This window comes from Monodon monoceros, unplaced genomic scaffold (assembly GCF_005190385.1).
Source record: "Monodon monoceros isolate NGI ecotype Baffin Bay Population unplaced genomic scaffold, NGI_Narwhal_1 Super_Scaffold_15, whole genome shotgun sequence".
Classification (NCBI taxonomy): Eukaryota; Metazoa; Chordata; class Mammalia; order Artiodactyla; family Monodontidae; genus Monodon; species Monodon monoceros.
Genome location: NW_021703771.1, coordinates 20431740 through 20445267, shown reverse-complemented (window position 1 = coordinate 20445267; position 13528 = coordinate 20431740). Strand labels below are relative to the sequence as shown.

At 41.6% G+C, this 13528-nt stretch overlaps 1 protein-coding gene across 6 annotated transcripts in view; it reads right to left on the bottom strand.

Moving 5' to 3' along the window:
* Window positions 1-7168, bottom strand: part of CFAP206 (cilia and flagella associated protein 206) — a 32241-nt gene extending 25073 nt beyond the window's left edge. For 2 of the 6 annotated variants that reach the window (XM_029223317.1, XM_029223320.1), the window contains exons 1-3: window positions 6935-7168; window positions 3186-3269; window positions 202-292 (exon numbers count right to left, since the gene is read on the bottom strand). In XM_029223317.1, the coding sequence (XP_029079150.1) occupies window positions 202-292; window positions 3186-3269; window positions 6935-7168 (409 nt within the window). Of the gene's footprint in view, window positions 1-201; window positions 293-3185; window positions 3270-5360; window positions 5691-6842; window positions 6867-6934 lie in introns of those variants that run through there. The other 4 variants (XM_029223319.1, XM_029223321.1, XM_029223318.1 and 1 more) reach the window with 4 other exon arrangements.
* Window positions 7169-13528: the final 6360 nt, after the last annotated feature.

Sequence of the window (13528 nt, the reverse complement as noted above, 5' to 3'; positions counted from 1 at the left end):
CCCGCTTCCCTCCTCAGAGCAGTTCTCTCAGGGTTACTTGAGATGCTGTTTCCCAGGCTTGAAGTCCTAAAATTTCCCGCTGAATAAAACATAACAATCAACTTTTAGGTTGTGAACATTTTTTAAGTCAACACCCTTATTACCTGAAATACAATATGAATCTTCTTTAAAAGGGTATCAAAATCGGTAGATATATGTTACCTCGACTTGTATAATTCATATCAAAATAGACTTGCATCTTAATGGTGTCCAGGGAAGGATTTTTACTGTCCAATAGCCGAGTCACACAAAGCTAAAAAAAGAAAATCACATACATGCTTCCAGTTATATTTTCTGAAAAAATCAGAAGTGTTTTCCAAAGTTATTCTCAAAATCAAAGAGCAACATCAAAGCCATTATTTCTGATATTTATCTACCAATGACCATTTTTATTACGTTTTTTCTCATTGAGGACTTTACGCTTTATAGTTTACTTAACCAACAACATTTATTAAGTAATACGCTATTCCCTCTGAATTAACCAATATTACCATACCCAAGTGACTAATAGTCTAGTTGGAGGCAAGGAACTTGACCTTTTGCTTAGTCTCTGCGGCCTGAATGTGGGTGAATGTGCCATGATGCTTATGCTCCTGTCTACAGCTCTTCCTGAGTCCCTTTATTACTGTTTTGGTTTTGGTTTTGTTTATTGTTTGTTTGTTTTATTTATTTTTGGCTGCGTTTGGTCTTCGTTGCTGCACGCAGGCTTTCTCTAGTTGTGGCGAGCGGGGGCTACTCTTACTTTTCTGGTGATAAGGCTTCTCGTTGCAGTGGCTTCTCTTGTTGTGGAGCACGGGCTCTAGGCGTGTGGGCTTCAGTAGTTGTGGCACATGAGCTTCAGTAGTTGTGGCACATGGGCTCAGTAGTTGTGGCTCACGGGCTTTAGAGCGCAGGCTCAGTAGTTGTGGCGCACGGACTTATTTGCTCCGCGGCATGTGGGATCTTCCTGGACCAGGGCTCGAACCCGTGTCCCCTGCATTGGCAGGAGGGTTCTTAACCACCGCGCCACCAGGGAAGTCCCCTCATTACTGTTTATCTGAGCCTAACACTCTTTTTTGCTGATGATGGAGGTCATGTGCATTTTATAAAACGCTGCTGCGGCTACGCCCCCTGCTCACAGACTTTCTCTGCCTCTACCTTCTGTTTCAAAATTTCTTCCTCTGGTCCATCTTCTCCTGTTTTTCCCCAAACATAGATGGCTCATCCCTTCTCCGCTTTGCCTCTTTAGAATAGAGGATCAACCTGAATTTTTCTTTTCTTCTCTCTTCTGCACCCCCCAAGCCCAGTCTTCCCCCATCTCACCTGTTAGACTTATATTATGTCTGCACCCAGCGGGCACATCAACACTTACCCTCAACCCAACTCCCAGGCCACCAACTCTCCTTTCCTGGGAGGAGGAAGAGGGGAAAGCAGGAGTGAGGACGGAACATTATCTTTAGGGGACCCATGCACCTGGACCCCTCCAGGTGCAGAAGTGGCGTTCCAAGCACAGACTTTACAAATGCACAGACTAGCTCATCAACATGATTTTTAATTGAGAAAAAAGAAAACAATCTTTATCACTTGAATTATTATATAAATTGACAGTTAATGTACCTGTCATATTAAAAGTATATTGAGCACAGGGAACTATATTCAATATCCTGGCATAAACCATAATGGAAAAGAATATAAAAAAGAATGTATATAAGTGTATAACTGAGTCACTTTGCTGTACAGCAGAAATTAACACAACATTGTAAATCAACTATACTTCAATAAAAAAATAAATTTAAAGAAAAAGTATATTGAGCTTGATGCTTTCCAACTTGGTTGAGTTGGAGGGAGAAAAAAAAACCAAAACTCTTCTTGAGCGATGAAAAGGAGAAAAACATTTTCTGCCCCTCCTTGATTCTCCTCCACGGCTGTCCAATCAAATTTCTGAATAACCATCAGTCATTTCCCCTATCGCTAAAAACAGGCCTTATACCACATTCTCAGATTCAGCACAGAAAGACCCAGCTCTCAGCTGCCTTAGAGAATCATGGAGTCTCTTCTGCACAGTTATTGTAACGACATATTCCCCAGCTCCAAGCTTCCAAAGCTGTTCCTGACCCTCTAGCATCTGCAGACAGACCTGCACTCCACTATGTGAACTGCTGGCTGTGAGAGAAGATGGAGATGATGAAAATTTTCTCTGCCATTTGTCTGAGCTCAGAAAATATCACGTACAAGTCTGGGAAAGCTTGTTTCAAGTCTTTTGTGTGAAGGAGGGAATTAAAATCATTAAGCCCAAGAAGAAAAAGATAAATGTTGAAATTTTAGGAAATACATTGAGGAATATCTAGAAAATAAATATTTAAGCATCTAAACCCAGTGAGTCAAACTTAAAACATATGAAAAAATTAACAATGTCTAAAGTTCCTGCCCTCTTTAGTTCTTAAAATTGCTTTTCAGGCACACCTACTTGATTCTAACGATGAATTCTTTGCTCTGGGTTCAATTTTTCCCTTAGAATTGAAAAACACAAATTACATTGAATCAATAATTATATGAATCTTAATTTAGTACTATAATTTTACAGTATATGACAAGTCAGTTAATAATGTTCTCAATGTAACATTAGATTAATAACAAGATGTCTCTGAAATACTGTGGCAGACGCTGCTACCTGCCAGTATCCATACCCCTCCTTCCTTACTAACAAAGCCCCAGTTTGGATTAAGGCAAAGACTTGGTCAGCTAAAAAAGGAAAGAAAAAACAAATCAATATCCCAGGCTCACTTGCAGTATCATTCTAGTCAATAAATGCAAACAGACGGGAGGGATTCTGGGAAAGCCTGTTATTTTCCAAAAAGAAAGTGACAGACCCAACTGCACACACATTTTGACCTTTGTCCTCTTACCTTACGCCTGCCTAGAGGTGGGAGAGCTATCTTGTGACCCTGGGGTGAAAACACATGCATGATGGTGACCCAGGAAGTCAGGAAAAATAGCCTATGTACCTCTAGACTTCGTTTTATGAGAAAAAATAAAACTCTCATTTGTCTGCACCACTATTTGGTGGGGTTTTCTTTCACGGAGCTGAAGGCAATATTGACCAACACAAATACTACATTTAGAATTGCAAGTAATAATTCAAAGTTTGAGAACTGCTGGATAATCACCTTTACAAGTTTCTGCACATCACCTTTCACGAGAGTTCTATCCGTGTTAAAGCCATTACTTGGGTCCAGGACAACAGCTTTCACCTGAGAGTAGGAAAGGGTCCATTCAATTTACTTCATGTTACTACAAAATTAGTTTAACAATTTTCCATTTTTTAGATAACTTCCTCTTGACTACCCAGCAGTTGATTATTCAGCTGATTTTCTTATAACCATTAGAGGCTGAAGAAAGGGAGCAATGAGCATCAAATCTGAACATGGTGTTAGAAAAAGGACATGGAGAAACAGGTTGAAAGCAATGGCTAGATTTTACATTGGGAAACTGAATATATTTATCGTATTTTTTATTGTGTATTGTTAAAACAAAAGCAAGAGTAGAGAGACTGAGGCAGGAGACAGATGGGCTCCAGGCTAGGCATTTACCCCTAGCCTCCTATTTACATTTCATAGGGCAGCAAAAAGAGGGCTTCAGGCCAGACACTTACAGCTAGTCTCCTGTTTGCATTTCCTGAGACAGGAGTTAGATGGGCTCCAGGTTAGACATTTAAAATCAGTCTCCTATTTACTCTCCGAAATGGAAGCTACCACAGGGACAGGGTAAATAGCCAAGTTTTGTCTCTTGGGGATGCCTTAAGATAACAGTCATGGTGAGAACAAAGAGGGGCACAAACTTGTTTGAGTAAAGGATCAAGGGATCTCCGCTTCCCTCCCACCCCACCCTTGGGGCAAGGGAGTCACTAGGCGTGCGCAGAAAGTCTCCTTGGGGGGTCAAAAGTCAGGGGACAGGGCTTCCCTGGTGGTGCAGTGGTTGAGAGTTCGCCTGCCGATGCAGGGGATGAGGGTTCGTGCCCCGGTCCGGGAAGATCCCACATGCCGTGGAGCAGCTGGGCCCGTGAGCCATGGCCGCTGGGCCTGCACGTCCAGAGCCTGTGCTCCACAATGGGAGAGGCCACTAGCAGTGAGAGGCCCGCGTACCGCCAAAAAAAAAAAAAAAAAAAAAAAGTCAGGGGACAATGCCAGGCCACAATGAGTCTTGCTTCTCCCAGATGCCTTTGCATCGAGATCCATCTTGGCTGAGAGGTGCATGCGCACCTAGGGAGAGGGTCCTGAAACAAATTAGCCACAGGGTAAAAAACAAGACGATTGCCAGAAGGAAGGCAAAGACCTGGAAGAACTGACCTACATAAATGATTTAACTGCCCGTTTACCGCACTCCTCCTCATTAAGGAGGAGGCCCACACCCTTTCTCTCCAGATGTGCATCTCTGCCTACCTTCTTTTTTAATAAATTTATTTAGTTATTTGTTTATTTTTGGCTGCATTAGGTCTTTGTTGCTGCACACGGGCTTTTCTCTAGTTGCGGCGAGCGGGGGCTACTCTTCATTGTGGTGTGTGGGCTTCTCATTGCGGTGGCTTTTCTTGTTGCAGGGCACAGGCTCTAGGCACACGGGCTCCACTAGTTGTGGCACATGGGCTCAGTAGTTGTGGCACACGGGCTTAGCTGCTCCATGGCATGTGGGATCTTCTGGGATTAGGGCTCAAACCCGTGTCCCCAGCATTGGCAGGCGGATTCTTAACCACTGCGCCACCAGGGAAGTTCCTGCCTAGCTTCTGTCTTAACTAAACAAACTGTTTCTCTGCATGCTCTCCCACTTGTTGTTGTGCTTTCTACCTGTTTTTACAGTTTTTGCCTCCGTGAGAAATGCATTTTCCACTGGGGGCAAGAACCAGGGAAAAATAGCTTCTAGCCTCTAGCCCTTGCTGGTCTGGTGGCTAGGATTCCTGGTTTTCATCCAGGCTACCCAGGTTCAACTCCTGGGCAGGGAATTAAGATCTGGCTTCACGCCATCGCTCACTGCTGCCTCTCCGAGATGAAGGCAATCAGTAATTTTTACAACAGTGAACAAAAATACATCTTAAAAAAACTCCCACATAGGAAAACATTATTGATGTTTCTAAAACTTATCAAGATCTTCTAAATCAGTCTCCTAAATCGAGAACTAACATGCTTTATAGACTTAAAAAAAAATATTTTTGGCTAACTTGTCCAACGGTCTCAGTATGTTTTCAACGGAATAACAGTTAGGAAAACACCACAGAATTTTAAGAGGAAAATGGGCACCGCTTAAACACATTTTTTAATAAAGCAGTAATTCACAAAAATATTCATTCTTACCATAAAAGCAACCAGAGTTTCAGAAACAATCTCTCCATGGGCTGCACATTCTTGTCCTATTTCTCGAATGATATTCTTTATAACACTTTCAGCCTGAGTGGGAGGCATTCTGGCTAAATAAAAAGATTTTTTTAATTGCATTTATATACTATTTTTTCCTCTTTAGATTTCACCACTAACATATTTGTAAAGTCATATTATTTATTAACTTATTAGTATTTAGGAGTATCTAGGCCCCTCCTGTTTTCATTACTTTGTTTCATATTTATAAAAATGACAGTGAGAGCAACTGGAATGTTTCAAATGACTGAAACATTCCCTCTTTATTTAAATGATGGTGGTTACCAAAAGTACATTTACAGCATGATATTTTTAAATTTAAAAAAAGGTTAAGGGCTTCCTTGGTGGCGCAGTGGTTGAGAGTCCGCCTGACGATACAGGAGACGCGGGTTCGTGCCCCGGTCCGGGAGGATCCCACATGCCGCGGAGCGGCTGGGCCCATGAGCCATGGCCGCTGAGCCTGCGCATCCGGAGCCTGTGCTCCACAACGGGAGAGGCCACAGCAGTGAGAGGCCCACGTACCGCAAAAAAAAAAAAAAAAAAAGGTTAAACACTATTGGGGGCAGGGAGGAGTAGAATTAATGAGAAACTCCATCCCATTTGTGTAGGCGGCCAAGTACAGCTTGAAAGAGGAAATGCTTATTCCACCACATTCACTAAATGACCTTTCATAATTATAATGACGCTTGGAAAACAATTCTTGCTCGGATCGTCTAAATTCTCTTTCTAGCACATCCAAGTTGGCATTTAGACTCGATTAAAAACATAAAAGCAAAAAATATTACAGGAGTTATGCATCACGGAAAAAAATGAACTCCTGGTTACTAATTCCATTTACTATAAACCAGGAAAAGGTGGCGGGTTTTAATGGCTATCAGGTTTTCTGATTCGTACCAGTAACTGAGCACAGGGGAAATAAGCATGTAGAGAATAACAAGGGCAATCCCAGGTAGATAAAGCTAACTTTCAGCATTATTAGGGTTCAGGTAAGGTCAACAACACGTCATCTTGTCCAATTGAACCGGAGTGCCCGGTTTCCATCGTGACCCGACCATTTTCTAGCTGAGACCTCGGGCATCTGCTTCACCTCTCTTTGAAGCGGTTTCTCATCTGAAAAATATAGATTCGACTACTACCCTCTCCCCGGAGTTGTCGCGAGGACTGAATTCTATACATTTAGTGGTTAAAATAGTGCGTGGAAGAAGGTAAGAGCTTAAAACAGCAGCTCCTAACGAGCCCGTGCTCAAAGGTTAGCCTTGCGTGTGCGCGTGCGCGAGCGCCCTCGGGCGCCGGGCCCGGGCAGCTCACGACTCCCCTCAGTACCCGCCCCTGCTTGACTCTGGGAAGCCTAAACCCCCAAGTTCAGGCCGTCGGGGGCGTGCATGCGGCCCCGAGCAGCGGCGAGCGGGTTAGAAGCCTGACCTGCGGACCTGGGCGCCTGCGGACCTGGGCGCCTCCGGCCGGAAGTGACCGCTGTTTCCGTTCAGCGGCGGCGCCCAGAAAGGAGTCCTTACCGACAGTTCAGCCTCAATCAGGCTAGACGGGATGCTCCAGCAGCCCAGGCTCTGTCCACGGCCCCACGCCCGCTTCCTCGAGGGGTACACCCCGGGCTCAAGGGCGCGGAGCCTCGAATGGGCTGACCTTGGCCGGAATGGAGAGCTGGAGCCGCGGCTACCCGATTCTTCCCCGGGGTCTTTGCGGGGGCCTTCTGGGCAGCTGGGCTCTCTAGGAAGCAGCGTTATAACCATGGAAACCGAACGCTAGGGCCCGAAGGGGGCGGGACCAGGATGTGGGTAGGGCCAAGGTGGGGAGGCGTGGCCGGGTCGAAGCTTGAGAGTCTTTCCCGGTAGGATGGACGAGAATAACTTTATAAAACAAAGACAAGCAAATACAGAGAGACCCAGGGACTTCCCTGGTGGTGCAATGGTTAAGAATCCGCCTATCAACGCAGGGGACACGGGTTCGATCCCTGGTCGGGGAAGATCCCATATGCCACGGAGCAACTAAGCCTGTGCGCCACAACTACTGAGCCTGCACTCTAGAGCCCATGTACCACAACTACTGAGACCGTGTGCCACAACTACTGAGCCTGCGCTCTAGAACCGGGAAGCCACAACTGCTGAGCCCACGAGCCACAACTACTGAAGCCCGTGTGCACCTAGAGCCCATGCTCCGCAACAAGAGAAGCCACCGCAATGAGAAGCCCACGCACAGCAATGAAGAGTTGCCCCCGCTGGCCGCAACTAGGGAAAGCCCGTGCACAGCAATGAAGACCCAACACAGCCAAAAAAATAAATAAATAAATAAACTACAGGGAGACCCAAATCCCAGGCAGAAGAAGGCAGGTTCACTACACCTCAGTGGGTTAAGGGTGTCAAACACAAGATTTCTTAAACAAGAGTATTAACTTGGTAGCATGGAAACCTATGCAGCCTTTAAGAAAAGGGGATACAGTGGGGGAGGCGAGCAGAGGCCAGTTCCTAGAGATGGGAACGGAAGGGTTGTATTCTTGAGAAATGCAGTGCATATAAAAGTATTGTTGCTGGAAATAATCAATAAACAATCCATAACAGAAACAGAAAAGAGTTTTAACTGAGGCCTACAGCCCTGGACACAGCCTTTCAGATAACTCTGAGGAATTGCTCCTGAAAAGCATGGTTTTCAACAGTTTTATATTTTGTCAGAACAAAGAATATCAAACAAGTCAGGGATGCATTCCTTCAAGGTTTCAAAAAAACAGATTAGCATGTACACAGCCAGTCAGTATGGCCTTGGCACCAGGAAGGAATTCTTATCATTGAAGGAGTACCAGCATTGGCTGCCAAGGAAAGAGCTCTAATTTTAACACAAACAGAGTCAATGCACTTTTCTTTAATGATTAAAGCAGAGGTACAGTGTATGTTTGATAGGCCACAAGCCAGCTGTTTTAGTTAGCATAAAATTCAAGTTAAATTACGTATAAGCCAGGATGACTTTCCCCATACCTCAATATGTGAACATTTCTTCCATTAGTATCTAGTTTTTAAAAAAACAAAAGAAGGATCACAGTTTAATTTCATGTCCTCTTGTTCAAAGGAAGTCAGTAATAGGATAGCCCAAGATGCCAGAAGAGAAAACTGCACATTCTAGAAGCACATACAACACATCCGAGTCTGGAGATGGAATAATGAGGTTTTGTCCTTTAACGGTAATGTTCGTTAGGTCCACCTACTGACATGAAAGTACGAAACAGCATTAAAATGATATTAGAAGCAGAGCATCAAACAACAAAGTTTTATTTTTTAAAAAGGCTACTGCCAGTAATTTTTCTCAAATTGCAAGCAAATATATCAAATAAACTTTACCTAAGGACATTCACAAATTATTAGGAAATGAATCAACACAAAAAATACGCAAGTCATACTATGAAAGGATTATTTATCTTCCCCTTCTAGAAAATTTTTGTAGAATGTGGATGAAGCTTGTGCAAAAGTAGATTTTTAGAGTAGCAAGATACAAAATAGCAAAACACTGGAAATACAAACACCTGAGATTTAAGGAATGTTGATAAAGTAAAACATTAGGCAGGCATTTAAAATGTGAGTGAAAACCTGGTGTTTGTCTTATATTTTTAAAAAGCCAAATGCAAAATATATATACAGTATAACCTCAACTATATTCATATACATATATACATAATATATAAAAAGTGTGTAAGTCAATTTACCAATATCCTTAGCAGTGTGTGGATCTAAGTTATTTATTTTATTTATTACTTTATTACTTATCTGAGTATGGGTTAGTTATTTTTATTCCTTTATACTTTTCTGAATTTCTAGATTTTCTATAATGAGTATATAGTCTTATGATCTATAAAACAAAATAGAGAAAAAAATGAGAGGACTAGCTATTCATAGAAACTGAGACCAATTTGGAAACTGTAAATACACAAAGTAACACAACAAAAAAGAAAGTGATATAGCAAAATTTTAACAGTGGTTATATCTAGGCAACGAGAGCATGGCTGTTTTCTTCTTTATACTTTAAGATATCTACCAAAATGTGTTTCATGAGCATATATTACTTATGTTAGATTAAATATTTTGGGGGATTCCCCTGGTGGTCCAGTGGTTAAGACTCCATGCTTCCACTACAGGGGGCACGGGTTCAATCCCTGGTTGGGGAACTAAGATCCTGCAGGCTGCGTGGCATGGCCAAGAAAAACAAACAAGAAAAAAGAACATTAAATATTTTTTAAGATGGTAAGAATAACTCCATCATGTTAGGTATAATTTTAAACTAATGGGCAAATCCTGGCACAAATACTTCCTAAGTGTGTCTGATACTGCTAGTTGCCTACCTAATATACAAGTTCTTCTCCCTTACCAACCCTGATTGTGTTGTAAATGACAATGTTCTATTCTGAAAGAAGAAAAAAAAGATATCTCAACAGCCCCCGCTTTCAGCTAGGGGTGACCTGTGACATGGTCCTGGCCAATGAGATGTAAGTGGAATCACTGGATGGAGAGGCAGAGAAAGACCTTTCATATTTATATCTATCTCCTTCCCTTTTCTTGTACTTGAAATGAGAATGTACTGGCCGAAGTTCCAGCAGCCTTATTGTGAACATGAAGATGAGAACCACAGCTTAAGGGTGAGGAAACAAAAATCTAAAAAAGAGCCTGAGTTCCTGGTGATATCTCAGAGCAGCCATATCAGTGTTCTTGACTGCCTACCTCCAGACTGCCCATAACATCAGAGAAAATAAACCTCTATCTCATTATTTAGGTTTTCTGCTACATTCAGCCAAATTCAATCCCTAACTGCTACCTATAATAGGTGTGACTTTGGAAGTATTATTTAGCCTTTTGTGCTACATTGAATAATTGGCCCTAATTCTTCACTCCTCCTTGCACGCACACCCTTGTTATGGACTTATGTGGAGTATCCTTCCTTGCCCTTTGAGTTTAGCTATATGACTTGCTTTGGCCAATGGGATGTATGGAAGTGACAGTGTATCAAGTTCAGAGTCAAGGCCTTAAGAGACCCCACATTTCTTCTTTCCCTCTTGAGCTTGTGTCACTGTCATGAGAAGAACATACCCTGGCTAGCTCTTGGGTCCCAGGAGAAGAATGAGAGGCATATGGAGCAGAATTGCCTGAACCAGTCTTTCAATGAGATGCAGAGCTGTCCAGATGGGCCCAACCTAGATCAGCCCAACTCCAGCCAACCTATAGATGTGTGATAACAAATAAGCATTGTTTTAAACCACTGAGTTTTGGGGTAGCTTATTATACAATATTACTGTGATAATAGTTCATCTATAAACCTCTCAATGGTCCAAATTTCTCATTTATGAAACAAAGATAATAATAGCATCTACCTCATAGATTTGTTAGAATAAAATGAGGGAATCCTTATGAAGCACTTAGCATAATGTCTGGCATAGCTTAAGGGATCAATACACTTTAGATATGATTATTACCTTTAACACTATTGTTGACAAAATCAATATGAAAATGTATTTCACACTCCCATGACTTATTGGACTTCCAGTCTTTGTAGAACAAGTTTTTTCTAGTTTTAGCATGGCAGCAATTTAAAGAGAAACATGGAGGAACTAGAGAGCCTCCAAAAAATAAGAAGAATCTTGTCAGAAAGAAATGGAAGGAGTTGGATATATTTACCTTAAGAAAAACATGGCCTGAGAACTAGTCTCAGTTTTGTTAGAAGAGAAAGAGGACTTTATGTTGTTTCAGAACACCAGAGTACAAATCTACAGAGAGTAGTGGATCTAACTTAACATAAAACAAACAGAGTTGACCAGTTGTGATGGAAGTCATAGGAGAGAATGTGAGCTCCATTTTACTGAATGTTTTTAACTCAAAGATAAATAGGATTATCTTCACGAAATGGCATAGACTTAATTCCTATGATTAAGTGACTTTAAGATGTCAGAGATCAGGGACTATCACACTTTTAAACAGGGGAATATATATGTGAGTGTGTGTGTGTGTGTGTGTGTGTGTGTGTATTTCCCTAAAGTCTTAAGAGCAAATGAGTTGAGCATTTTACCACGTTTACTAATTTTTGTTGAATGGTGGACGGTGTAAATGTTATCCTTGTTGACTGCCTGAATTTTGTTGTCTCCCTTCAAGGAGTGTTGAGCTTTGGGTTTTTTTAGGCAGCTAAGTTATTTCTGGATCATTTTGATTCCTTTGAAAACTGTGTTTCAGCTGTACTAGGAAGAGACTAGAGTAGCCTTCACTTCAGGGACAATTTTGCCCCACTACTAAGTAATGACTGCTCAGAGGTTTTCACTAAGGACTTCCCATTCTGACTGGTCAGAGCTCAAATGTCTGCCCATCCTCTGTGATTTCTGGGAATCATTTAGCTTGCAACTCCCTGGTTATTCTTTGATGGGCTGTGTGGATTTTCAGTCGATGTATGCACAGCCAAACATTTAGCAAAGACTCAGATTTATGGAGCTGTGCTTTTTTCGTTGTTTTTTGTTTATTTAAAAAAAAAAAAAACAACTCTGCCCTTCAAATTCCAGCTCCCTCAGCCTCTGGGAATGCTGGTCTCTGTCTCCTCAACTCAGCTAATCTCTAGTCTCTGTTTGGGTTTATTTTCCAAGTATTCTGGAAATTGCCTCCACACAGAAAGTTAGGGAGGCATTCAACCTCATATGCTCCCTTTTTCTCAGGCATCATAGTCCTGTGCTGTCTGTCTTCCAATGTCTGAAAACAGTTGCTTTATATATTTTGTCCAGTTTTCTGGTTGTTTGTGGCGGGAAGTTCAGTTCAGTCCTTGTTATTCCATCATGGTCAGAAGTGGAACTGTGGATAATCTTGGAGAGAGGATAATAGGAAACAGTCACCTAGGAGAGTAGAAAAGTATGCTTAATAGAAAACTTCAGTTCATTGCTGAGAAGAGTGGATATTCATCTGAAGGTTACGATCATGAATATAAAGTGAAAGCAATCTGCCAAGTTGAGTGACTTTCTTCAGACATTGCTGAGTAGCTCGGGGGCCGCCTGGGAAAAATAGATAGTTTTCCTAGTCCAGAATTGGAGTGTTGCCAGAATAGCTGTTACAATGATAGATCAGGACTTTTAAACCAGCCTCGATCAACAAAAGCAATTTAGCAGTTCTTTAGATATTGCAAAGACCTTACTAAGAAAGTTTCCATTTACTAACAAAGATATATAATGAACATTTGCAAGAGTTTACCAAGTTCTTTCACAGATAATAACAAATGAGTGGTTCCTTACAACAGCGTCACAAGAGCATGAACTATCGTTCATTGCATTCTACAAATTCAAGATTCAGAGAGCACAAAAGACCAGCCCAAGATTACACAGCTACTAAGTCACAGGGCCATCTTAGTTCTACTGCTCAAATCAGTATTTCAAATTTGAAGGGAACTCTTTTAAAATTCTAAGAAAAATTCTAGACTCTTTCCCCCAGAAAAATGCATAAGGCCCCTACTTTTACATGTAATTTCAGAGAATTCAGATTCTCTGAAACTCATGCAAGTGTCAGTAGGTTAAGTTTCTCGAATGCACCTGGACAGTGGTTACGTGGATGTTCACTTTATAATTATGTATTCAATGGTGCATATGTTATATTAACGTTTTCTGTATATGTCTATTTCATAATAAAAAGCAAAGAAAAGGCACAATAACGTAGAACTTCTCTACTTTGGGTTATGCTTTTTGGCTATAGATCATTAAAATAGAGCTGCATCCTGGTTTCCAAAAAATCCTCAGAAGTTAAAAAAAATCCAGATCTTGTGCTTTTCACCGTACCTCATTCTTCTTCTCCATTATTATCCATATGCTATGCAATGGTTGGCTACTTTTTTTAAAAAAAAAAACCACAGCCATTGTGTTAGTCTACGTAATATATGTGGTATACCGATTTTGAAATGGAGGAAGTCATAGTCTTAGAATTAGCTGACAATTTCCTTTCCAGTTTAACTTTCCTTCTCCACAAAAATGCTTGCTAACGGAAAGGGAAGCTGAATTTTCAGGGTAATGATGAAAAAGAAACTGTGGCACAGCAAGACAATGCAAGTCGCTCCTTACTGCAGTTTCCCTTAGAAAAAGCATGAACTATTTTCAGTCT